This window comes from Manacus vitellinus, unplaced genomic scaffold (genome assembly GCF_001715985.3).
Source record: "Manacus vitellinus isolate BGI_N305 unplaced genomic scaffold, ASM171598v3 scaffold_80_pilon, whole genome shotgun sequence".
Taxonomy (NCBI): Eukaryota; Metazoa; Chordata; class Aves; order Passeriformes; family Pipridae; genus Manacus; species Manacus vitellinus.
Genome location: NW_021940818.1, coordinates 940,432 through 967,422, shown reverse-complemented (window position 1 = coordinate 967,422; position 26,991 = coordinate 940,432). Strand labels below are relative to the sequence as shown.

General features: G+C 37.2%; 1 protein-coding gene across 1 annotated transcript in view; it reads right to left on the bottom strand.

The window, feature by feature from the left end:
• Positions 1-19,173, bottom strand: part of CCDC6 (coiled-coil domain containing 6) — a 32,944-nt gene extending 13,771 nt beyond the window's left edge. Inside the window, exons 1-6 of the mRNA XM_008933664.3 lie at positions 19,123-19,173; positions 17,847-17,996; positions 9,770-9,898; positions 5,309-5,412; positions 3,465-3,625; positions 1,407-1,563 (exon numbers count right to left, since the gene is read on the bottom strand). Coding sequence (XP_008931912.2) covers positions 1,407-1,563; positions 3,465-3,625; positions 5,309-5,412; positions 9,770-9,898; positions 17,847-17,996; positions 19,123-19,173 — 752 coding nt within the window. The remainder of the gene's footprint in view (positions 1-1,406; positions 1,564-3,464; positions 3,626-5,308; positions 5,413-9,769; positions 9,899-17,846; positions 17,997-19,122) is intronic.
• Positions 19,174-26,991: the final 7,818 nt, after the last annotated feature.

Genomic DNA, 26,991 nt, shown 5'->3' with positions numbered 1-26,991 from the left:
TTTTAGGAAGGTGTAAGTTGACAAAAATTTACATTTTAAAATCATTACTGCACATAATTCCACAAGTGTTTCGTATACACAGTGCTTCCAAGACTAACCACTGATGCCTGACTCATCCTTCCTTTTGCTTTGTATTACTTACACTGCAAATACCTGCTTTGGAGCTATTCTGTCAAGCCTTTGTAGTACCACAAAAATCAACCTGACAATTAATTTCTTAGAAGTACGGAATAGTTAATCAAATTTTCCTGCATTTTATAGGTTACTGCTACCTACAAGTGCTTGGCAAAAAACATTATGAGGATACTTTACAATTTTAGATTAATACTGGTAATTCACATAGATTTAGATTCTTACTGTACTTCCATTACATTGTAAATACTGGAAGAAAATATTAGGCTAATAAAAAAAATATTCAAACACCAGAATCCTGTCTTGCTAACAATTTAATTTGTACAGTATTCGCTACGTCTTAACACCAGATGCTAATTCAATATATGCCAAGTTGCCATAGTATTTCATTAAAATGAACACACTACTTTGAACTTTAAGGGTACTCCTTGACACAAAATATCTGGTACTTTGTTTCTGGTAAATTATAACAAATACACTGATGACCCAAGAATCTCTCAGTATCAGAAGAATACACAGCGCAGGGTAATTTTTTTATTTATTCTGAAGGACCTCTATAAATCCAAAACAATGTAAAATAATACAACAAAATAAGGAGCATTTGATAAGAAATAAGAATGTTTTATTCAAAATGTACTTAAATCCTCTTTCAAGATACAACACTGTCATATGACTACGAGGTGAGAAAACACTAAAAGGTATGGTAAAAAAACATCAAAAAGTCAGGATTATCTGTAAGGTCAGTGCAAGCAAGCAGCCTGCAATAGAGAAAAAAAAAGAAATCAAGGATATTATGGTTTGGAGATCAAGAACAACCCAACAGTTCTGGAAATGCTTCCTCTCTCCAAGGCTTTACACAGTATCCCTTTGTACTTGGCTGAAGATACTTTACTTTCTGCAAAGGACGAATTAGGCCCAAGTAAGGATATTGTTTCTACCTCACAGAATTCCTTCCAATTACCAAGTTAGGGGCAAAACAGAGTTACTATGATCAAATTATCCTGATTCTTAACTCCACAGCTGTATTTATTTCAATATACATGAAGATTAAGTGTTTTGATAACATACAAATATTTTCTTCCTCACTGTTAAAACTAATGCAATTTCTATACAACTTTGATACAATTCTACTGAAAATATTTCAGGACTATGTTGAAATTTGATATTTATATTAAACTCACATACAGGTTATTTTTATGCTTATTCTATAATATTCTAAAAGCAGTATTAATAAATAAGTCAATGCCAGATCTGGGTGGCTAAAAGATACAAACCTTTCATCGTCCATTTCTAAGCTGGATTCACTCTCTGACAGTTGTCTGCACAGTGCTTCCCTACGTTCCATTTCCCTCTGTAACTTTCTTTGAAGCCTCAAATTTTCTTCTCTCATATGCCTCTCCTCTTCTAAATATTGTGCCATCTTCTCTGAATCTGAAATTCAAAATTTTGTTAACATTTGATTAAAATTCAATTTCACAGTGCACTTAATTTTATGCCAATGCTTCAAGATGAGGGTGTAGGAACTGCTCAGGATAGATCACTGGAAATTTTCATCTCTAAGTTATTACCTCAAAGCCAAATTCAGAACAGTAACTACTAAAACACAGTATTGCTTGACTGCAATTTTTGAAATAAAATGTAAGAAAACCTCCACAAACAAACAAAAACAACAAAAAAAAAGTCCTAAATTTGAAAAGAAAGGACAAAACGTCATGAAGAAAGTAATGTGACTAAAACCATTAGGAAGAAATACTTATTCCTGCTCCCTTAAAATAATGCTATTCCACATTTACAGGGACATTTACAGTTGTCTTCCTGCAACACATAGAAGAAATTATTTTAAAGGTATATTTTCATTTCAAAGGAGGAAGCATAAGTTCTGAAACTCGAACTTGTATTAAAATTGATACTTCACATGTATTCTACAGCATTCTTTCAATTACACATTTTGTCACAGAAACTGGCTAGCAAAACATGTACCGATATTAAAATATTTATATTAAAATTACATTAAATTTTGGTTTAAAAAGTCAACAAGAGGCTTACTCTTTATATCAAAGGGCAACTTTATTTTTCAATATTAAACAAGTTCAGCAAACATCAATTAAATTGTCTGGTAACACAGATTATTTAAAGTGATAAAATCAAATTATGGAAAGTTATGAAGCATTGTGACAGGTTACTTATATGAAATGGAACAAATGCTGAAGACTTGACACACATATTTTGCGAGATTTTGTAATGTTTGATCAAGTTTAAAGTTAAATCCTTGATATTTAAAAATGTTTCATCATGTTTTGTGATCACTTCTTTATGCAGCACCCTTCAATGAAAAGAATATTCCTCTCTTAGAAGACTGTTCCCAAACTATGAACAACATGTGATTTATCTCTCTTCTGTGGAAATACCACTCCTAAATGTAACAGTATCACTTATTTTAAAATATTATTATACCAAAACAGTTCCTAGAAGTGCTTCGGAAATAAAAAACACAACACAAATATCAGACTTCAGTAAGAAGATTTCATTAAATATTTATGAACAATACTAGAGGATCTCTAATGACCACATGTTGCAGAGAGCAAACTGAAAACTATTTCATTTCATCTTCTGCCTTGCAGGCACATCCATCATTCCTATCAGCACTGCTATTCATACTGCAGCACTGTTCAACCTGTTCACAAAGGGAAAGAGTACTTTCAAACCTACATCTTATTTTCAGTGAGAATTTGACTTTCAATGCTTTCAATTTTTTTTTACTCTAAATCACAGTAATTCAAAAAGGAACCACTTAGAAATAATAGAGGATACTTGAAATAAAATTAATTAGGTTAGATTTGTACACAGAGTACTTGAAACGTAAGGCCTTGCTCTTGTTCTGAACTTCAGTAAGTGAAGGTTGCAGTGCAGAATTGGAAAGTACAAAGATTAGCTGTCCTTATCTTCTTTTAACAGCCACAAATTAATAATACCACAAACTTGCACACAAGGTCTGTGCAAAAGAGCACTCCTGTTCCATCATGTCTGTCTTAGAGGAAGGCCACTGCCTCTGGCAAGCGATTTCTCTAAATGGAGGTTGAAGTATCCCAGTTGGCCTGTCTAGATCAGCACACCAGAGGGGGACAGTGTTGCTTGTTCTGCACTCACACAGATTTCTCTGTCTCTGTGCTCAGGGCCACAGCCTCTTCTCCGGGAAGGCAGGGCAAAAATGTTTTAATCCTAACTTGCCCTATTTTTTATCACTTCTAGCTTAAATTCAAACTCAAGAAAGAACATATAAAAATCTTACATTAAACAAACTTTATGAGATTTGAAACAAGTTGTTTACTCACGCTGTAGCTGTGCAGCCCTCAGCTGTTTCTTTAACCTCTCCACTTCATTCTTTAAAAACCTGATATGTCTCATCATATTTTCCGGAGAGTCTATTTCCATTGATATGTCTCTGGGTGATGGTGGAGCAGAAACTGGCTGGTCTAATTTCTCCTGCAAAATTCTATATGGAAAAACAGTTCAAACCTTACCTTCCACTCTAATGAAAAGAAAAAAACTCTTATATCTCTCAGAAAGCCACTGCAAGGATTCTGACAGGTATTTAAGATTTATTTTACCTACTGGTTTTGGTGAGATAAATTTGGGAGGATTTATATTGTTTTCTTTTGTAATTCAAAATAAGAAAAGGTAAAATATCCAGACACTGACATTCTAAATACTTCTGCATACAGTTCAGGAAAAACAAATTCTCGACTATATGGAGTTATCTCAGTTTTATACTCAAGTGCTACCTATTTTAAAAATTTTTGCTAAGCAAATTCGTTAAATCTGAGTTTTTACATTTAAGTTCTTAGACAAAGAACACACAGTGAAGATTAATGATGAGTAAAGTATGTCTATGGTGAAACACAAGCTTTTCTCATTTCAACACTACTACCAAAAGAAAAAACTTCACAAATATTTTCTGAAGAACAGTCAAACAGTCTCCCCCCCACCTTTTTTTTTTAATCTCCAAGGAATTAAGATTTTCCATATAGTCATAGTTTCAAATACCTCAAATAACTGATGGTAAATTCAGGAGTAATGTAATTCTCTTATGAAATACGCACATGGCAGATATTATATGTTCTAAATGATGGGTTTGGGAGTTAACACAGGAAGAATTTTTCAGCCTGAAGGCATGAAACTGTTCTTTACTGGGAACATGTTGACTGGCCAGATCCAACTCTGCCCCAAAGAGCGGGGATAGCACTATGTAAGCACAACTTTTTGCATGATGTGGTATTCACATGGACCATACAAAGTGTGCTAAAGCAAGGTGTAATCCACCATGGCTCCTTGTATGAAGGCACACAGTCTGAGATAAATTAAACCAGAAATAGTTTGCCTTGAAGAAGGTTTTAAATCTAATATACACAAAAATCCTACCAAAGGCTCATCCTGCTATGGATTTACCACTGCTGAATATCACATGTAGCTCTGCACCCTCCACAGTGCGGGGTTCTGTAAAATAAAACTACAAAACCTGCTCTTCACTTAGGACCAGATGCTTTTTGAGGCCCCAGTCAAGATTCAGGGAGTCACACTAACATAAATGTATTTAAATATGTAGGGGGAAAAAAGCTATTAATCATTATTAATCATTATTCTCCCCTACCCCCTCCCAAAACCGAGTTCTTATATTATGACATTAAAGAGATGGTTGCTTTCATACATACTTTTAATTTTAGCTTTCTCAGGAATATAAAGAGTCACTGTCTTAATTTCTACTAAAGAAGCAGTGAGAAGTCTCAATGACATGGGTGCACACCACTGAGAAAAACCTGAAGTTTTCTTTGAACAGATAGGGAAAAAATAGAGCCTTTCATAAAACAAATACAGTAAAATACTACGAAACTAAAGCTGACCACATACATGAAGCTTTAGAAAAAGGCTATGAGCAGTTGAAATAATTCAGTAAATTCCTTCGTGCTTTCCCAGGTAATTTCTTATACTATTTATCTTTAACTACTTTAAGCAATCAATTATGTGTTATCATGCAAACAAGGAGCTTTACAACTGCTATAACTTCCAGGGTTTCACAGATCAAACAACTCTTATGGGACAGAAATAAACATAACTAATCCAGAACATTATGTATTAAAAATCTCTCCCATAGTAACAAGTGTACTGCAACATGACAAACCGTTTTTCTGCTTCAAGTTTATCCATTCTCTTCCAGAGACGATTCACTAGTGCTTCTTGTTCTTGTTCCAAAGTATTTTCAAGATCAATCTTCTCACGTCTTAGCTGGACAGGAAAAACAATTAATGAAAATGATGGGCATGTATTTTTTGTCAGGAAAGATCCCTGCTCTAAAAACTGCATTTTAAATAATGCTCTACAACAGCAAGGGGAAGAAGAGACAAAATTCAGGCACAATGCACTGGTCACAGCCCCAGTGAAAAATCAAGACATTCAGTAGTTTCACAGTTGTCATGGAAGAGAAGCCATGTTTGCCTTGTGTCAGATAAAGGAGTGACATAAAAATAGTAAAGAAAAAATTATGTGAACTGTATCAATTCTTATTAGGAAAACATGCAGTTCTATCCTCCTAGGAAAGGTTTCATAAAAGTAAAAGCTTAACTTGACATTACTTATGTTCAGTTACTGTGTGAACAAACATTCTTGATTCTACTATAAGTTAATATAAGAAGATATAATGTAGGACATTCTACTATAAGTTAATAATAACATCATACATGAAGAAATCTATTATTAGTGCTTAAGTAGAAATACAATGCAAGTATTAATAATACAGGAGAATATTAAGAGGTACAGATGATCTTATTCAGTAACAATGTAGCTGAACTCAAAAAGTTAGCAATAATGAAATATTTGGGAACAGATCAACACAGGTGGAAATAGCATAGAGGCATTTTTCCCAGTCAGGACTTAGTTAGTACCACTTTTCTGATGGGCAAATAATCTCACATTAGAAAATGGAAAGACTGAAAACAGATTAAGGGATTTCCTCGCACATTAACAGCATCACTGGGTGAAGGGCTATTACAGCATCTAAATCTGTAAGGGCTCTGTGCTAACCACTAAATTCACACTGAGAAACCCAAACCAAACACGAACTTACGCACTTCAGGTAACAGTGCAAGTTTAACGAATGAACAACTTTCTTTTTTAAAGGTTAGAGGAATTAGTGACTCTAAGTAGAAATAGACATAATATTGATGAGCAATAGGGATCATAACTAGAAAAAGAAACACTGGTTAGCAAATCTTTGAATGAAAAAAGTTTGAATGCAGATCATGACCACTGCAGCAATGGTTTTTGCATAATTTCAATGCAGCATGGTTTAGACTCACCCTCTTTAACTGTTTACTACTATGTTATTGATCTAGCAACAAACAAACCCACAAAAACATAGAGGTGAAAAGAAATTAATTTCTTTTAATGGTAGGAAGAGCAGCACACTGGAATTTGAAGACAGAGTAAATTATTTATAACCGTGGATTTGAAAAATCTAAGATTACATTTAGTATTATAGCAACCATCACCAAGGCAGTGGAGTCCATTAATTATAAATCTGCATGTAGGGTGAGTGTGCACAATGGCAAAGTCGAATCATTGGCAACAATATTCAAATAAGCTTTGTGGTGTGTCCTGAAAGCTGCTCTGATGAAACACCAAAGAAACCAGGTTGTGAAACAGATCTAAAATTCCACACTTCCAGCAATATGAAAACATACTAGAAACAGGTATCTTCCTTTCTTGATTTTGAGTGTTGTCCCAGTGCCTCCCAGTGTGAGGATATTAAAGCTCTGAGGATGAACACCTTGAACTGAACCTACAGAAGATGCAACTGCAGCATCCCAATCAGAGCTGTGAGTTCAGAGAACTGGTGTATTTGGCTTCGTACTGGATAGTTTCAGGTGTACTTTGAAACAGTATTGTTAACAGTATTTTAACAGTCAATGAATCTGTTAAAAATGTGACAGTATTCGCAAAACATGATAATAGTCTGAACTACAATAAGCAGGATGGGATTATATCTCAGGACCAAGCCAGCAGCTCTTGCAATACTAATGTCATTCCACATGGGTTCAAAGTCACATTCCAATCAAACATCATTTAATTTTTACCATTAGAACAGGGAAACAAGGAAGTATGACTTGCTTTTTCAGACCTTAACCTTCCCTTCAGAGGAAAAATTCCATTTAACCTTCCTGACACTCAATTATGTTTCTTTTCACCTCTTTCACACATGCACTTCCTTTACTTTAAAATACAGCTAAAATATCCATTGACTGTGTATTCCTGGATTACTGATTTTCAATTTTCTTGACAACTGATTAACAAGCACAACTGTTCCTTCCTGAAATGTAGATCTTCCAAATCAATGACAGTTGAATATGCTGATCTCTGCCTAAGCCCACTACACCAAATTTAACTTCTCTGCTTCTTGTCTGTCCCTTCCCCTTTGTAGCTTTAATTCTCTGCTGCTCTCCAAGAAAATCTTTCCAGAAGATTTTACACATTTCATGTTGTTCTCCTTTCAAAGAAGACACAGGAGATGACTATTAGCAGTTTAGTTCTTATTTTTCATCTCCTAGCTGCATCCATTCTAGTTTCTCACTAAACTGTATGAATTAGAAAAGCACTTAAAAATAGTAACAGCAAGACTACAAACACTTGGCCTCTGTAGGACAAAACTGACAGCTATTTATTTCCTATCAAGGCACTGAACTGTACACAGAACATTATTGCTCATTTTAACTGAGCCATTCAGTTAATGAAACAGTCACATGTTGCAAATTTCTCCACCATTACCCTTCAGAGAAGAATGTTCTGCTGACTTCAAGCTGCCAAATTATTTCAGGTCACATTTGAACCCTAAGATCCAATTAAATTTTTTATTAAGGAATAACATTCTATGCAACCACTACTGCTACAACCTATTGATCACCTGTGGCATAAGCAGTTCAGATGAAAAAAAGCAAAGGAGACAAAGCACAGATGTTCTCTATTTTAAGAATAATAGTTTAGTGAACATATGTTGTAATTATCTGCTCACTGATTAGTGACAGATCTAGTACTGCAGCCCAGTTCAGAGCATTGTTGAAGTCCTCCTTCCAAGCCCTGTTTAACAGGTGTTCCAAAGGTTATGTGGAAATGTGGTGACAATCTCTCCTAATTCCCTGTGTGTTGCCCATAAAGCCAACATGGCTCTGTTCACAACTTGTGGTTGCTTCTTGGTAGGTACAGCACCAAAGGCTGCTGCTTCAGCTCGTTAATTAGCACAATAAACTTTTGTTATTTGTGCAAGGGAAGAAAGTATGGTGAAGTTCAAAGTAACTTAGGATTTATGAGACCTTACAGTGAGAGGAAACAAAGGCAGATGTTGCATTACATATACATACACAAGGAATTTCAAAGCAAGACTGACAGCCAAATTTAACATCTTCACAAACAAAGTAAGTCTTCAAGGTCAGATATTTGAGAGAAAGACCTTCGTGCATCTATGCTTTTTGAACAATATATCATTGATATTTAAATGTAGCAGCAAGTTTCAAATGTTATGATTTCACAAGTCTTTCTGCCCAGAACAATGATACAAAAATAAATACCATTAAGACTTCAGCTGTGGCTCATGTTCAAAGATGACAACAGCCTAGTATGTTAAGCTGACTTTGCATTTGGATTAAATGGTGGCCACCACCACCTTGTGGCTAAGAGAGTTATTTCAATCTCATGATAATTTCCATGCTGGTTATGGATTTGCTGGCAACTACATCTTCCTACCTTTCTATTTTTCGATTTGTTTCATAGGTCTCTTCATACAGAATGTTAGCATTAAGAATCAAGAAAACCCATTTGATCATTTACATAGCCATTAATTAATTTATCCATGCCAACAGATATAGGAGACCATACAAAACTGGTAGAAATTCAGATTACCAGCAACAAAAAAGTTCCACAGCAAAAGAAATCACAGAAATAATGCACTAGATTTACACCACTCGGATTGTTGGACCTCCACATCTCAGAATAATCTGAAGTTCTTTAACAAGCCTACAGGTTTCATCAGTTTGCCTTTTAAGTCAAAAGGTCTCCTATTAACACCACTGAGATGCTCTGATGCACATGCCTAAAATTAGGCATATGGTGTTTTATCTCTGCAATCTTCAGGACTGTCTGGGGAGAAGGGGCCTTGGATGTAGTCAAATCTCTTGAAGAACACACACAGCTGACATCTCCCAGTTTGAGCCCTGTGCTCTCCAAGCTGCCACAATAAGGTGACCTGGAGCACAACTAGACCACACACAGAATGTTCACTGCTGTGCTTAACCACCATCAGAAGTGACAGTGCATTATTTACAAAAAAGTTGCATTTGCAAAACTCACTGCTGTCCAGCAGACATGAAGGCCTGCAGAAAGGCTATTGAAAGTTATAATGGCCATGAAAAAAAAGTAATCAAAGTTTTGCATAATGAATTACGTTACTGATTATTGCTTTGAAAGTAAAACTACTGACTTTTCTATATTCTTGATATTGCCCAGTTTCTTATATACTTAAAAAAATAAGTCAAATCTAATACAAAGAAGTATTTGTTTTCTTCTCAGTCTTATAATTCTGAAAGGAAGGAATTACCTGCTCCAGGGTGAGCTGCTTCGAAATTGTATCATTTTCCAGTTTTTTAATCTTCTTCATCAGTTTGTTCACTTGAAATTCCTGTTCCTGCTCTAAATGCTGCTCCAGTTCAGCTTTCTCATGTTGCAGCTAAAAATTTAGGAGACATGCAAATATTTTAAACACACAAATAGAAGTATGAACTTAGGCACCTTTTATATGTCTATTTACACATTTATTCTTACTTCATGTTAAATTCTCTACAGATAAGACTTCTCAAAAGACTTCAAAATGCACAACCCACCCAAGAGCCCTTCAAAAAGGAACTGTGCTGCATATTTACAAAGCAGATTGAAGTACATTTCCAATTATTGAATTAAATCAAAATAGATTATTTTATATGCTATATATAACGTATTACAGACATCTTAGAAGTAAAAAAAATCTATCATAATGTTAACAAAAGCGTTAATTTTATTCTAAATGCATCATCTCAAGATCACCTAAAGTATAAAATGCAGGTCTTAGCACTTTTCTCCCAAGCAGCTGAAAGCTTAAAATTATGACTGAAGCCGTACTACTGAAATTGCTGTGTAGCAAGTTTAAAATCAACAAAAGGAATTTCTAATTTATATCCCTGTGCTATCAAGAATCAAAATATTTTGATGACATAGAAATATTGGTCATTTCAATGTTATAAATTTTCTTAACACTCGGGGGAATTGTTTTTTCATCCAATGAAAAAAATTCTTTACTCTCAAGCAGATGGAAATAAAAAGCCCTCCTCCATTTTAAGATAAATGATGGTTGGAGTAGAGTCACTTTTAACAGTAAAGTCAAAATCACAATAAAATCCCTCTAAGACAGGGATCCAAGTCTTCCTGTGGGTAAAACAGTGTGTCTGGCACCATGGTATGAACACGTGAATCTGAGTCAGGAAAAAGCAAATGTCACCAAAAGACAATGGTGTAATTACATTGTGTTCTGACCATCCACTGAAAATTGCACCTTTTCCCACCTGCTTATTTGCTATGCCAGTTCTTCTGGCTATCACATAACAATTTGTAAGATCATAGTGTTTAAATGTGAGAGGAAAATCTGAGGAAATAGAGAGATACCTTGCAGTCATGGACACAAGTCAAGGTTGCTGGATGTGAAGTAACATACTTCGATTTTAAAACAAGCTAAAATTACTAGTTTGTTAATTCAGTTCCTTTTGCTGCTACTTAGAGACAAAATGGTCTGTGAAGTGCAGTCTGGCAGAGAGATTAGAGCCAAAAGGCTTGTGTGGAAAGAGCACAAGGCAGACAGTAACTACTTGGCAACACACATGTGGGAGAAGTTTGGACTTTAACTGTTTTCCAGGCCTTATCAATCTTCAGATTTTATTTTTCATAAATTAAAATAAACATCAGAATAGAAAATTCTTAGAATAGAAAATATTAGTTAGAAAGTAAATGAGATTTATTTCTTTCACTTACTAACTTACAGTATATTTCACTTACTAAATTACAGTATATTTTCTAAATCCCCTGACACTTACTTAAGTTACCATGCACTTGAGGAAGCCACCCAGACTCCAATATGACAATCACTGAGACTATCATGGCAGCTCTTGACCAAATGGTTAGGGAGCTTTGTTAAACTGTCTAGTTGGAAATAAAAGCATTTAATTCCTTATGTGAGAATATGCAGGACTGCTAAGTGAGATTTGAGTGTTGTTTGATAACTACATCTTGAAGTTTCTTACTTCAGTATTGGAGTTAAGCTTGTTTGGGAAAAAAAAAGGTCTACTACAAAAAAGTCATTATTTCACCTTAGAGCTCCATAAGCCCCTCTCCTTTCCTTCCCCATCCCTACACAGCAGTGACAAGCTGAGACTGAAGACAGCCAAGGAGCCCAAGGAGCAGACAGCCCATGGATTACCACCTGTTTCAAGGTACTGACTGCACTTCCTTCAATCTTCATTTTCCTTCATTAAAAAAGCTAAACCTTTTTTTTTTAATCCCTAAATTGAGACCAAATCCAATTGCTGCAATCAGCTTGTATTCAGCCAGCAAATTGAACTGTGTGAAAAGGCACAGAGCCAGAATCTCTTGCTCAGCCCAGAGCCAGGTGCTGTGAACAGAGAGTGTGTGGTTGGGGACTGCTGGCAATTCCATCAGTCCATGAGTTGGGAAGATCACAGAGTCACCTCAAACCAGCTTAGTAACACACACCATTTCTTGCTCTAGTGTGCTTCATGCATGTGCAGCTACTGTGTTATTCAAAACAAATTGAGCTGCGATATCTTGCAAATATCTTGTTTGTCAAAATATTTCTTTTAAAGCCTGCTGAAATTTCCATCACATGGGAACTGATGAGACTTATTCGTTAGATCTGCAGCTTCTGTGTAGGATCTACTAAATCCTACTGGGAGTGTGAATATACTGCAGGCAAAGGAACATTCCAGCTGGTCAGAAAGCCACCAAGTCAAGCCAGGGGAGATCTACTACAGTAATATCCTCTATTCTGATTAGAAAGTAACTGAGAATGAAAAGAAGCCCACGATCACTCTCCCCTTGAGTGCTAAAGGGATTATAACACGAAAAGCCTCTTGGACACTCTGAACCTACTTTATTATACTTACTCCCCTTTACCCTTCGGCTTCGTTTTTCATGGTGGGAGAAAAATACTAATAACACACTCCAAAATACATATGAGCGGTGTCTGTCACTCATAATTGTATACGAAAATTTTTCCCTTTAATTTGGTTTGATCACAAAAACAAACCAAGACAAACAAAACACAGTTAATGCTGAACCCCTAATGCTGAAAAACAGAACTGCTAACAATGTAAAATTATCCACTGGTAAAACACCAGTGGATAGCATTTATTTTACTTATTAAAGTAAGAGAGTATTTTCAAGCTGTTTTTAATTACGTGCAATTATAGTAACAACTGTTTACAGATACACCTATGGCAGCCAGATAAAGAGAAGGAAAAAATGTGTTAGAAAATGTCACCTTGATGACAACAGCCCTTGAACTGCATATGAAAACTGAAGGAGAATTTTCAGCTAAGCGAGGTTAGAGATGGGTTTGTTGCAAGAGAGACAACTAACAGTCTGAAGTGAGAATGGGGCTATCAAATACAAAGCTCAGCAGGAGTGCATGTGTTAGTTCAATTCAGTCCTGTCCAATTACAGTAATACCCCTCTCTCTCTACAGAAACAGGTGTCCTGATACAACATAGGACCACATTTACCTTAATTCCTTACTGTACTGGCTTACTTCTGGGACTGCAGAAATTATTTTTATGAAGTAATGGAGCCAATGGATGAAGCTCCCCCTTTAAAAAACAACCCTCATTTATCCCCCAGACTACGACCTTGTACATTGGGCCGAACAGTCTATTTTCAGTACTCCGGGCCCTCCAAAGTTGCCCAATTCCTCCTCTGCTGCATCCTGAAAGTCCTATTTATTAACAAATTTGTATCAGCAGTTTGCCTTCTCTTTATGTCCAGATGTTCATCAAATAAATGATAGATGAGCTGACTGTTTATTCCGCACAATCCCATTTGCATCCTTGAGCTGACACATCGTATTCTGGAGAGCAGGAAGGGTAATAGCTTATGTTTACAGACTTATCATTTTTTAAAGAATTGTCAAGAATCAGACTTGCACCAGAAAAATTTCTGTACAGACACCCAATTACTTAAATCTGCCTGACTACACATTATGCTATTATCTTAGTATGTTGTAAGATCTTACTTTCAAGGACAGATACTTGCACCAATTTGCACTTCCAAAAATACAAGAGTATTAAAAAAAAAAATCTGAATTCAATTTTGAAAAGGACTGTTTAACAATTTAAAGATTGACTTCATAAGATCAAACAATATTAAAAAGTAATTACTCTTTGGAGTAGCCTTGTTTCACAAAAGATAAATTTTCAAGATATACTACTTTAAAATTCAAAACAGTAACTCAACATGTCCAGGTCCACAGTTGCAAGAACAGAGTCTGCATCAAAACGCTCCTAATGATATTCTGTAAAATATACCATTCTAGAATGACTAAGGATCAAGGATGCCTTAAAAATATTGTTCCAGCTTTCCAGAGACTTCATCAGGTAAACAAAAATATAATTACAGGAAGCACATGGGAATATACAGTAAATGTATATAAGGCTTACAAGAACTTTATGAGGGATGTATGTGATTAAAAGCTTTTGTTTACTCCAAAACCTCTGCTGAGATACATGTGTTCCTTCATCCCTTCAGCATTCAGCCTAGAAAATTAGTAATTATGCTAAACAAAGGAAATTTATCTAATAAAATTGTACATTTATTCATCTGGCTTGCAGAGGCAGGGAAAGCTAATGCCAGACAGTTATAAAGAGATATTATCAAGCAGTGGTATGGCACCAGGAAGACAGCAATATTCCAGAGAAAATACCTTCTTTTCTGTGCTACTATGTATGTTTAGACTCAGTCTGGTATATAGTAAAAGGTTTCAAAACAAATTTCTTACAATATTGAAAACCTGATGTCGCTCTGTTTTGTACCAGTAATGCACATCATGCTGAACTGGGACATTCTTCTTTGCTGTTAGCGAGGAACTGCAGCTCGTGCTCTGGCAGAGCTTCCACACTGAAAACCTTTTAACATTCTGGGAGCTCATTCCAGATGCCAGTCTGAATGCAATGCATAAGCCCCTACCCTACAACTGTGACAAACAAAGGTCTGACAAAGCAAAAAACACACAGGCACTACGGAAAAAGCCCCTCTGCTAGGTGGCTTTCAACTGCATAATACGGCAGTAATTTTGACACAGAGTTTTAAATGCTTGAAAAATTGAGAGACTGCAAATCATATGCAGTTTACCAGAAGTACGCCTCTCCTCTGTTCCAAAATGCAAAGCTTTAGGCAAAACTACAGATTCATATGCAATTTTTCCCCCTTAGTCATACAAAAAGCTGGAAGCCATTTGGTGCACAGTGTCTGACAGCATGAATTTTGAAAGTCTGGTTCCAGGTCAGACCAACACTGCCTGGCAAACACAGAGATTAAGAGCTTAATCCCAAAGAACAGAGGAGCAACCAACTGGAGACTACTGTATTTCTGATTAAGTCATCATCCAAAGTCTGCATCTAATTTTGCCAGAATTCTCTCCAGAGCAAAGATGCCAAAAATGGCAGTGGGCATTTATGAATTGATTTTTCACCTAATAAAGACAGAACTGCTACACTCTCATGGGTAATAATAAGTATTGGCACTCACAAATCTCAGGAAATTAAAAAAAAAGTAAATTGTAATTGTCTTAACTTCTTGGTCTAAAACATATTAGTCAGGAACTTAGCACTACACCTGTACAACAGGAAGAGTATCCCACTATAGAAAACATACTGTAATAAACTCTAAACTGACCATGTGATGTGTGCTAATAATTCCCTCTTTTCCAAAAAATGAGTTTATTTGTAATACCAGGAGTTTCTCTTCTTAGATTTTTTTAATTTGGCATACATGGGTGCAATTTCCAGGATTCATAACTGAAGAATCAAAACTTTTAGACAACAGACAAGCTTTCAGAAAACTAAAACCAAGGTCAAGTATTATTTTCAGTTCTTTGCTACTTAAGAAAATTGCCTGCAACTCACCAGCATTCTAGTACTAACTTACTAAATCCATGATCTCTTAAGAGATGAAAAATTACTTTCATGGAAACATACTGTAATATTCAAATATTTCCTAATTCTTTAGGGGAAGGGACCACTTCTGCTGTATAATTTATAAGCTGCTGACCATATTATTAGTTTTTATCAATATTCTGGTTTTGCATTTCACAGCAAGCTTATCACATCAAAAACATAATCAAGCCATGAAATGAGATCTGAACTCAGCCTACACAGAGTAATAGTTTTAATATTAAACTGTTTGCTTTAAAACAAGCGCTCCACTTGTACTGCAAGTGTTGAGCCACCGGAAAGGTATGAAAAGCCATCTAGATGTGTGGACAACAAAACCTGCTGGCCAGTGAACTGCCCTATTTTAACAACTTCTGGTGGATATAGCCATGTTTACCAAACACTAAATGAGGCTTACAGGAAGTCACACAGAACGACATCTAAGGCTGCAGGTTGAGACACTGTTTAACAAAGTCAAGTGGTGGTCAGCATTTTACCTCCATGTTATTGTAGTTCTAGCTATGTAGTTACTTTCTCTCAGCAGAAACCTGCCCTCTCCCACTGAAAGCTGGTTAGTATTTACAGGATGATGCTGAATCCAAAACTGAGGATTTTCTCCAGGTGCTGCACAAAAGGCGAGAATGACTTCACCAGTTTTATGCCTGCACTCTGTTTCAGACACCTCCCTGAAACTTTCTCTCACTAGTGAGAAGGAAGTCGCACCTTTTAAGGGTTTCCACTGGACAAAAAGCACAACGCCCTTGCATTGTTTCATCCATTACAATGAGGCACCCCCTTGGCCATTTTGAGATCAGTAGATTGTTATCTTTTTCTTTAATTTGGGGCAACAGTCAGAGGACACTTTCTGAAAGTCCATAGTAAAAAAGAATAAAAATTAACTGTACTTTTAGGTTGACAAGAAGCTTATATTTCGCTTTGTAATGCATGCACCTATTTTGCATAATTTTAGCAATTCAAGAACTGTTAAAGATAATGCTTTAAAGCAATCTTTAAAGCAATGAATTCTAGAGAAAAGGCTAAGCATATTTTAAGCAATTATTAGACACAACAATAGGTCATTATATGAGTTCAAAACCCCTTCAACCAAATCAAGTGTAATTCATGCTTTTACTTCAAAAGTAAGTTTTACATTGATGTACACAATATGTAGTGCAGTCCCACATAACCTGGTTCTGTAACAGATTTCTACATCTCCCTTTCAATTAAACAACATTGTTTAACATAGCATTTCTCCCTTTACTGTGAGAGATTCCAGTGGAAAGCTTTTTCTATGGTGATATCTACATCTTACTTCAGTTAGAAAAGAATAGTTGATACCTCTATTTTACTGTCATCTGCTTCTCTATTTTTCATGAAAATGCATGACTTGGAAAGAAAACGTGTACCTTATTCAGAAACATTCTTGTCATTCCTCAAGAACAGCAAGGGGAAACAGTAATACCAGAGAGAGGATATTTTATCTTGCTACTTAATTTACTATGTGATAATAGGAACCAAATAGACAAAGTAATAGAAGGCCCAGTTTTCAGTAATAAAAGCACCAGATGGGATTAGCTCTCATGTTGTTTCCAAACAGTGTATTTCCTAACTGCAGGGCTAAACATGCCTTAAGTCTCCAGCTGCAGAACAAGGAAATGCTTACAACATACAAATTAGGTTCTTTTAAATTGCCTAGTTTTTCATGACAATGCTTATAAGCAATGTCATGAAAAAAGCCCAGGCAGATCACAGAAAACATTCACCTGTCTCCTACACCCTGCCTCCTACAGAGGAGGCCAAAAGCAGGTATTTAGGCATGCCTATCAGAACAGGGCAAGTAGGCACAACACTTTAAAAAAATACTTACCCACTTTCCAAAATTAGCAACTTGAGCAATGAAGTTTCTCTTCTGTAAATTGTCCCTGCATCTTCAACTTTTTATTTTTGGCATCAAAAAATATGTTTTAATACCAGAGAAGCAACTGTTTTGTTAAGAGTATGGATAAACTTACAGATGAAGTCTCCTTCAAGCATCACTGCACATTCTTGTATATAAAGTTTAATATTTCAGGACTCCTGTTAAATATCAAATACTCTAGGGAAAAAAGTGTGTTTCACTAACATTTTAAATTAATCAGTAACTCCCGTCTGGAAGACAGCTGACATTTACTCTAAGCTACATCCATTTTTTTGCATCTGTGTACAAACTTTCAGGTTCTCAATACTGAGTTCACAGATGCAAACTTGAAAGCAACATTTTAAAAAAAGGTTACTCACTACACTTCTTGTATTTTGCTTGTATCAGGTGTCAACTTGACAACAGTTAGAATGTGACCACATCCCTCTAACTGCAGTCATGCAAACAAAAAGGTTCAGTCACCAGTCAGTCCTGAGGCTCCTGAAAGAAACATCAGTAAAGGCACCAATTACCTGCATCAGTTTTCTTGAAAGTTCATTAGTGAGGAATTCCTCTTCCTTTTCATAATTTACTGCAAGAGTTTCTTTTTCTTTCTGCAGAGCTTGAATCTTCTTAAATAGAGTATTACTGATGAATTCCTCTTCCTGTTCTGCCCTTGCTTGCTACGAAGTAAAGAGAGAGTTTTAAGCAAAAAGGGAGCAAATTTCCACATTAAAAGCTGCAATCATTCCATTCCCCTTCAAATGCCTAGCATCCTGAAGAACAGTAGGCTGGATGTAAGTGCTGTTACCGTCCCCTTTTGTAACATTATATCACCTTTCTTCATTTTTTCTTTTCCATCTTTAACTTGGGAAACTTTAAAGTGGCCTCCTCTCAACCAAATGCATAAACTCCCCAACCTTATAAAGTTTATAAAAGCATTATGGATTCACAGATACCTATTTTTACCTACTCTATGCCTAAAAAGAAACTCCTATCTAAACGTTCTCCACTACAAGCTGAAGCACAGCTCAGACTTTTGCATCCAGCACTGTGTCTTCTTTTCAGATCCCTCAGACTGAGCCCTGCTTTCTAGGAGTCAAATAATGCATTTATTCTTTCACCCAGATACGCCTTGCTACTGAGCCACAGGCACCATGGCTTGTCTCACAGGAGCTTCTACCTAACCACCAGCCTAGGAAAAGGGGTTTCTTGCTTCTCAGAACTGTTACTCCACTATACACATCAACTAACAAAAATGCCATGTGGTAGCTTTACCCCCAGCTACTCTGGAAATCTTCTAGAATCACTAGAGAAGACAATTTCCATATCAGCTTTCCAACAGCACCCAGGCACTGTTCCACAGAAAGCTAGCTGGGAACTTGCTCACTTGCGTTCCCTACAGTTCAGATGCTTGTATGTTTTTAAATATAAATAATAAAAAAATTGATAAATGGAACACAGAAGTGATTTTTTGAAAGCCTGCTCTGAAACACTATGAAGAGTATTTCATATGGGCAAATGAATGATCACAGCTACAAACTGGTAGAGCCAACTCCTAATTCCACAGTCCAAATAAAGCCTAGAACAGCTGAATGACAGAAATACCATATTTAACAAATGAAGCAAGGTAGTGTTGAGGAGTGGTTTTATTCCCTGCAATAAAGTCCATTACTTGAACTGTATATGTGTGATTTGCCCTGATCCTAATAAAATGACACCAGCTTATAGCTTATGCAAACATTCTCTAAGTTTCATTTCAGTAAAATTTAAGAGAGGAAAATTTAAGAACTGAAACAACCACATTACTGAAAGCTTAGCTTCTATAATCTTCTGCCCAAAATGTGCCAAAATAACCATGTCTTCATACTTATTGTACACTGGAAAATGCTTGAAAGATTTCCTTATGTCAGTGATCTTTTAACTGGAACAATATGTTCCCTAGTGGTCCAAGAGACAATTACTTAGACACAGACACCTTCCATGTCTAGAAGAAAAGTTAATTAAACAACATTACTGTCTTTAAATTTGGTGAAACAATAGAACAGTTGCAAATTTTCCTCTTGATAACATCAGCATCATAAAATCTAAAGCAGTGGTTTGGAAACTTCGCAGTTGAGTCCTCTTTCCACCAAGTCCTTCTCTTCACATTTTTATCTCTGCCTTCTCCCATCTCTATCGCTTTCTTTTCAAGGCCCTTTCCTACTATCTACCTGCCACCAGCTTCCTTCTTCCTGTCACCAGCAGAGTTGGCACAAACCCAACCTGAAAAAAAAAGAAGAGAGGGAGAGGGGAGGGAGGGGAGGGGAGGGTTCGGAAAGGAGAGGCTCAGAGAGTTTCAGAGAGGAGAGGTTCGGAGAGGTTCAGAGAGGAGAAAAAGAAAAAACAAAAAGCAAGGTCAGGCAGAGTTTATTAGCTTAGCAGCTTCGGTCCTGCACAACACCTCCTCTAACGTTTTGCATCTCTATAGCACGGAACTGCTACTCCAGCATGTTCAGCATTGGTATTATTACCTGCCACATCAAGAAAATATAGAGTTGTCCAAGAGCTCTGAAGGAATACTAACTTGTCAGCTAACATCTTTGAGGATTAAAACTCCAGATATCTAACTGATCTGAATAACATCATCTAAATGTGGCTTTACTTAGAGCTACTAACAATCTTAAGTCTTCAGAGACATTTTGGAACAGAGTAAACAAGTCAAACTGCAAGGGCTCATTGTCCTCAAATCGTTAAAATTCATGCATGCTGTTCCAAAATCAACTCCTCCACTGCCTTCACCATACAGGATTTCTACTTGTGTCTGTTTTTCAATGGTTCAGATAATAAAAGGCAGTAACATAGACCAAGCTTACCTAAAATTAAATTAGAAAGTACTTGGTTCTAAAAAAAACCAAAAGAATGAGGGTGTTTCTGCTTTGATTTCTACTCATCTGTAACTTGCACAGATTTGTTCTGCTCATGCTTTGCACCAATCAAAAGCTCTGAAATCACATTATTACAGCACTGAGCCTGCACAACACTTCATAGCCAGATCCTGGTGTTACATTAATGATGGGTGTTAAGGCCAACACAAACAAGCTGCCAAGATCCCAGCCCACTCCTGGCCAAACAGCACTGCCCCTTTCTTTGTGCCCACACGGGTGCTCGCAGGGCCAGGCATGGGGCCAGCACAGCCAGAGGAGACACCCAAAAACTAATCCCTTCCCTTCCTCCTCCCATTTTTTTCCTGGATCTGCTTCCCAAACAGGCGTACCACCCAGGCAGAGTGCTGGCACGCAGTAGTCAAGGACCAACAGCCACAATTTAGCCCTGTTTAAACTGCCCTGCCCCAACCCCTGTGCCCAGGCGGGGCAAGAGCCCGGCTGGCAGGCGGTGGCTCAAAGGAAAAGCTGAGTGTGACTGCACCTGCCTCCATTTACAGGAATGTAATTCTCAGCTGAACAACAGGAATCCTACACATCTAAGTATGAACTGTAAGCTCCAGACACCCACACATCGTATTTCATATAATGAATGTCCATTTAATTACCAAAGGGTCAGCAATCTCGACACAAATCTTTTGGTTAAAAAACATCATATAGTTAATTAAGACTGGGTACAAAAGCATGTGATTCATTACCATTGTTCTTCTAAATTTCATTCTAAAACTTGCCCTACATCTTGTCACTCATTACTTGGAGACAATTCAATTATCTCAAGTAATAAAATAATTCACATTTACCTTAATATTGCCTAAAATCTTGAAATCTGTTACTCATTTAGCCCATAATCAAACAGATTTTTCTGGATGTGAATACTTTGTTTTTCCAAAAGGATAACTTGTCTTTTTATAATATATCTGTATTTGAAAAGAGGCTTGATATGATCAGCAAAAAGAGTGAAACAGAATATGGAAACCAGAGACATTAGGTCTGCTATGAGGGTACAGAATTGTTGGTTTTCCTCTATTATCCATATCACATTCAACATCCAAAAATACTAACAGTAATTTACTCTGTTCTGTGTACCATATTACAAAATTAATTGCTAAGGTACTGAGCAATACAAAATGCTAACACCTCTATCCAACTGGAATCAAACCTGATTCCAGTCAACCTCTAGAAACCTGAAACAAGCAATCCACTTCCACCACAGATTTTCCTGCATAACAGGCACATCCACCTGTCTTCTCTGCCTCAGAACTCCATATATAGCTAACTCAGAGCATTTCACAGACCCATTCGCTAAGGACAATCTGTAATTCTTGTGGTCAAGACCATAAATGGCAAGGACTATAGTGTTACTTTGCAAGAAATCAAGAATAAGGGAGGGACGAAGCACCTCATGCACATAAAACACACAAAACCTCTCATATTTCTTAGGAAGAAAAATCCTATTATTTCTGTTGCTGCAGCACGTGAAATCCTCATCGTTAGTAGAGCTGATGCATAAAGTGTTGTAAAAACCTGTCTTAGTGAGCTTAAAATCCAATTAGCTGATTTTAAAAGAACTAAGAAACATTTCTCCTAAACTTTAGACAGTGACTTTCTGTATCACTGCACCTCACCCCATCTACACTGCTCCACTGGCACTATTTTATGAAGCAAGCAAAATCCAGGACTTCCAATAAGGCATCATCTTGAACACAGTCAAATAAAAATCTGAACTATAAGAGAATTCTTTCAATTCCAGCTCTCTCTTCTCCTTCCCAGTTAGTTCTTCTAGAAGTCCCACAAACCTTTCTGATACTGCACAGTAAGCAAGTTCAACAATCCAATTAATACCTACTCCTTAGTCCGTATCAGCACATTAACAGTGACCTGACATGAACATGTTCTTGTATTTTAATTTCAGGTCTCATTTCAGACACAACTTCAGTAAAAAGTGTTTCACAAACTGCTCCAGGCACCTACACTGGATCACCTGAGAGCCAGATGCCAAGCACACCCAGCTTGCAGGTTGACAAAGCATCACCTCCAGTAGCATCCAGGGTAGGGGTGACACAAGGTTTCAGGGGATCTTGCTGAAAACAGCCTACCAAGCACTGTTTTGACCTAATCCACTCTGCAAAGTCCTTCATCTTTAAGGTAAGAACCACCACGACCTCTTTACCATTCCCCCACTTCTCTACAGAGCAGTTCCCGTTGACAGGACCCTACGGACAAGGTAACCCTGTAGATGGAGCTGAAGAGCAGTTTAATGTGACACAAGAAACTCAATCTTTGCTACTGAATATAGACTGAAGGGCTGGGGCAGGTTCGGGAAGAGATGATCTCAGTGGCTGCACATGTTACACTGAACTAAAGCTGTCACTTCAGAAAGAAGCCTTCCCGAAAGTCCTACTAAATATGATGAGGTAAAAAGCGTGAGAATTGCAGAGCGTCATAGTGACAAGATTTGAAAATATGCAATTCTTGCATAAAATAAAATCTAAGTTTCCCAATTCTCCTGAAGTACACTCTCCTTTTCTAGCAGTACTAACTCAAGTGACTGCTCTGGCCTTACTTTCTGGCACCAGGTTAAAATGATACGGAAAACTACTGATCTACATTCCAGTGAGCTGATACTGTTCCCTTACAGCAGAAACTTTTATAGTGCAGCTGTTTTTTCCTACCAACCTTCCAGCTGCATCTGAAACGACCACATTGCATGCAACGTGCATTTCAGACAAGGAGAAACATGAACCATTGCAAGACCAGAAGTCAACAGAAACTCAGAGAAGAGCTGCTCACACTACTGCCAACTGCGGCAACCGCCCAGCAGCACATTCCTGGCTGGAAGGGCTGGAGGACAAGGAAGTTCCACCCAAGGCCCAGTAAGGATGTGGGCACAGCCTTCCCCTGCAAGTAAAGGTACTTCATTCAGCTGGGTGGCCTGCCTGCAGAGAAAAGAGTGAATGCTCTTCCAGTTCAAGTGGTGAGCTGGAATTCAAGCTCTGGGATTAATTTGTAGTGTGATTTCCTGTTTAATCTATGGTAAATCCCCAGGGTCACTTCCTTAGTTCTGACAAAAAAGTACTTTTTTTCTTTCTCATTTTTTTCTTTTAATCTTTTTTTTCCCTTTTCCCTTCTTTAAGATGAGTTAACAGAACTGTTATCTTTGGGCACACAGTATCTCCTAGAAGCCCCAAACAAGCAGCAATACCTTGGAATGTTTCCTTCAGAACCCCAACTTTTTTTTTTTTCTTTTTTTTTTAAACAACAAACCTGGTAGATGAGCAGGAAAGGGGTTTTTTGGTTGCCTGATTTAAAAAAAAAAAACCCAACAACAAACAAACAAACAACCCCCCCAAAAAACCCACACCAAACTTACAGGGTTACCAAAAGTTATTTTCAAAACACGCTAAGGGAGAAAGAAATTCACTACTGAACCTCATCCTTGTAGCTGATAACTTCAACTACTCTAAATGTTACCTATCATGTAACATTAAAGCTGCATGCACAAAAACACAAGCCCTATTACATTTCAACTATTCAGTAGATGAGTTCTGCTGCAACAGGCAAAAAGAAAGATATCTGGGGTTTATTATAATAATAAAGGAATAACTTTAGGATAAGCAACCATTTAAAGTGTTTAAATACAGCTCCTTTTAATCTCCATTTATAGTTGGGAATTCTCTCTCCCCTTTATCCCCCCACCCCCCTCCTTTTTAAAAGGTCAATTAGGTTTTGGCCAGACAAGTCCAAATGCCTCTGTCACAACACTTGTACCAGCAACTCCAGTCACAGAGGTTTTTCCCTGGATGCCTACCAAGTGATCCAGCCTATTGCCATATAGATCTGCAATGGATGCAGACTGACTGGAGAAATGAGCTGACTCAAACAACACAAGACATACATTTTCCTCCCAAGTCAGTTTTAACCACAGTCAAATGTTTTCAGCGCAACATCGCTCATGCAGCCTTGTGAGACCTCTCAAAAACTCAGTAACCTCCAAGACATGGGTGCACACATCTTGTGTTTTGGGGACAGTGCTTCAAAAAAGCCCTCAGAACTCTCATAAGTCAGCAGTATTCATACATGCTAAATAATCTCTCAGCACCAACAGTGAAGTAAATTTTTTGATGGAATGTAATTCCATTCCACTCCAGATTTGTACACACTTCAAATAGCTTCTCTCTCTGCATTTGATGTTGACCTGCAAGATCAACACAACTGATCACACAAGACCTTGCACAACTGAATCAAGCAAGTGGTGAAAATGAAATAAGCAAGTTACGAGAACAGGCTCATTTGACAAACATAAATATTTATAAAACTAATGCATTTGGTTAATTACAAACAAAGTGTAACAAGCTATATGAAATTCATATTTAATACAATCAATTCCTGAATTTGCTTACATAATTTAAAAACAATTTAAACAGCTTTCTTCAAAACAGAAAAAAAAATAGTGTTCTCTTTTCAAGGGTTTTTATTATATCAGAATACCAGCATTAAGTAGTTAATAGAAATGCAGCATGCGAAAAAGCCACATTTTCTGTGACAGAGAAAATGTCAAGATAGGGTCTAGAAAAATGTATGAAATCTCAAAGAACTTTTACTTAGCAGTTTAACCACGACCACACATTGCTGTGCAAGTCTTAATGTAACTAAAGACTATGTGGTAATAAAGCACCAGAAAGGTTGTACTTGCACACATTCACCATTTCCTATTTCAAACTCTCAACATGACAACCTTAAGAACCTGACTGTTCATCAGACACATGCTTTATAGCACTTATTTTTCATTCCTTAAACATCATCATGTAGAACAAGCTCACGGACAGTTATCGGGGCTGGAGTTTCTGCTTCCAGCACACAAGAGCTGTAACACGAGCCAACAGAAATTACAGGCCAAGGCAGGAATGACCCAGCAGGAAAATTACATCTAGCCCACGGACCTTTCCAAATGGCTCTACTTCATGTGGTTGTTTCTGTGTCTCATTGCTGCACATGCAGGACACATTTCCTACACTTGCTGCATTTTCAGTAGCAGTGGATTTCCAATGTGTATGTAAAATGAGTATAGCACATATAAGCAACAAGCCTATTGCTCCTAAGTCCTCAAATTCACTGCATACACGTGCAAACACAGCCAGGAAGGCACTAGGAATGGGGCTGTGTTAGACAACTCCCCTCTCAGCCCAGCACAGGCAGGTGACCACTCCCAGCACAAAGGTTTGGCAACACCTCTCTTGCAGAAAATACAAGACCTGCTTTGCCAGGGTCTTCCCTGTTTTGGACAGTTTATACCCAACTGAAGGTTTACATTGACAAAGGCAGCCAATTCAGAAAATACAACTACACTGTCATATCAAACTTTGAAATACCTCTCTCTATTAATCCTTTACTGATGACTACTTGAAAGAAGTTTTTGCTTTACTCTTTGGCTTCCAGTGACATTGCTGGATTTTTTTGTAGTGGAAATAATTTACTAGTTAATCAATAGTGTAAAATAAATGGAAAACAGAAGCACGTGGAACAGGTTTTGCTTTTGTTCAGCCTCAATATAAAAGCTGCTGAAAACCATGACAAGGATGCACACAAACACATAACTAGATTGGTAGATTCAGTTTGTCTGAATTTTCAAATGTGCAGGCTTCTGGACATAAAAGATAGAAAAAAGATCATATTGCTTATAGATATCACAGTTACTGTTGTAGCATATACTGTTTTGTCGGGGGGGGGGATGAATCATTTTCCATACCCTGTGTGATCATTAGAATAACCATTCTTTTTAAATGCTGTGGTTTTTCTTGACCTGCATCTACAACAGTCAATTTTAACGTAATCTGGTTGTGTTATGCTACTTAGAAGCCAATTATCAACAACAGCTTAAATCTCAGCACCGCCACCATTCACTACTACAACCTACAAGAAACTATTACTGAAGTCCAAATTATTCTGTGGTATCAGATGTCTAATGTATAAACACTTCTTAAATTAACATATTTTAAATAATTTTTTAGCCTGTTTTGATGCCCACTAATAAATCAAGATTCATCTTTAAGGCAACCACACATTAACTGGTCCACTTTGGTGGGCTGACCAAAAAGCAAACTCGAAACTGCACACTCCCAAAGTTTCAGAGCAGGAAAAGCAAAAGATTCAGCAGAAGAGTAGACTATTGGGTGACTAATTTAATACACAGCTTCTACTCACAGGTATGTATGTTGGTGCTAACAGGCACCAAGCTGTGTTCTAAAATAACAAACCTCTGCTCAAAACAAAACCACAGCAAACCACTGTCACAAGCAGCTTTGCTGCCACAACTGTTTCTCTATTCAAATATAAAAGAGCACAAACAAAAGCAGTGAAAAGAGATTTAACAGTCACCCTCCCAAATAACCCTCATGAACATCCTACTTCACTTTATGTAGCCCAGGTAAATCATTGCAACTATGCAAATATGAAACATGCTTTTCTTCATCAGAGTACATAGTAAGAATCAAAGTATAATTCTGTTATACCCCATTTTTCCTGACAGAAGGTGCCACAGCACTCCATGCAGTGCCACCACCATGCCACAGATATCAGTCTGTTCCCAGGCAGAAAACTGCAAGGTTCCTCACTTCTAGACTGGGTCCTGAGCACAAACAGCCTTCTCTTCTAGATCAAAGTGGCCTTCAGCACTCGTAGATCCTTCTTTCAGGCGTGTATAACTTCTGGTGTATCTGTGTCAATCAACCCGCCCTCCTTTAAAGTTACTAAAACC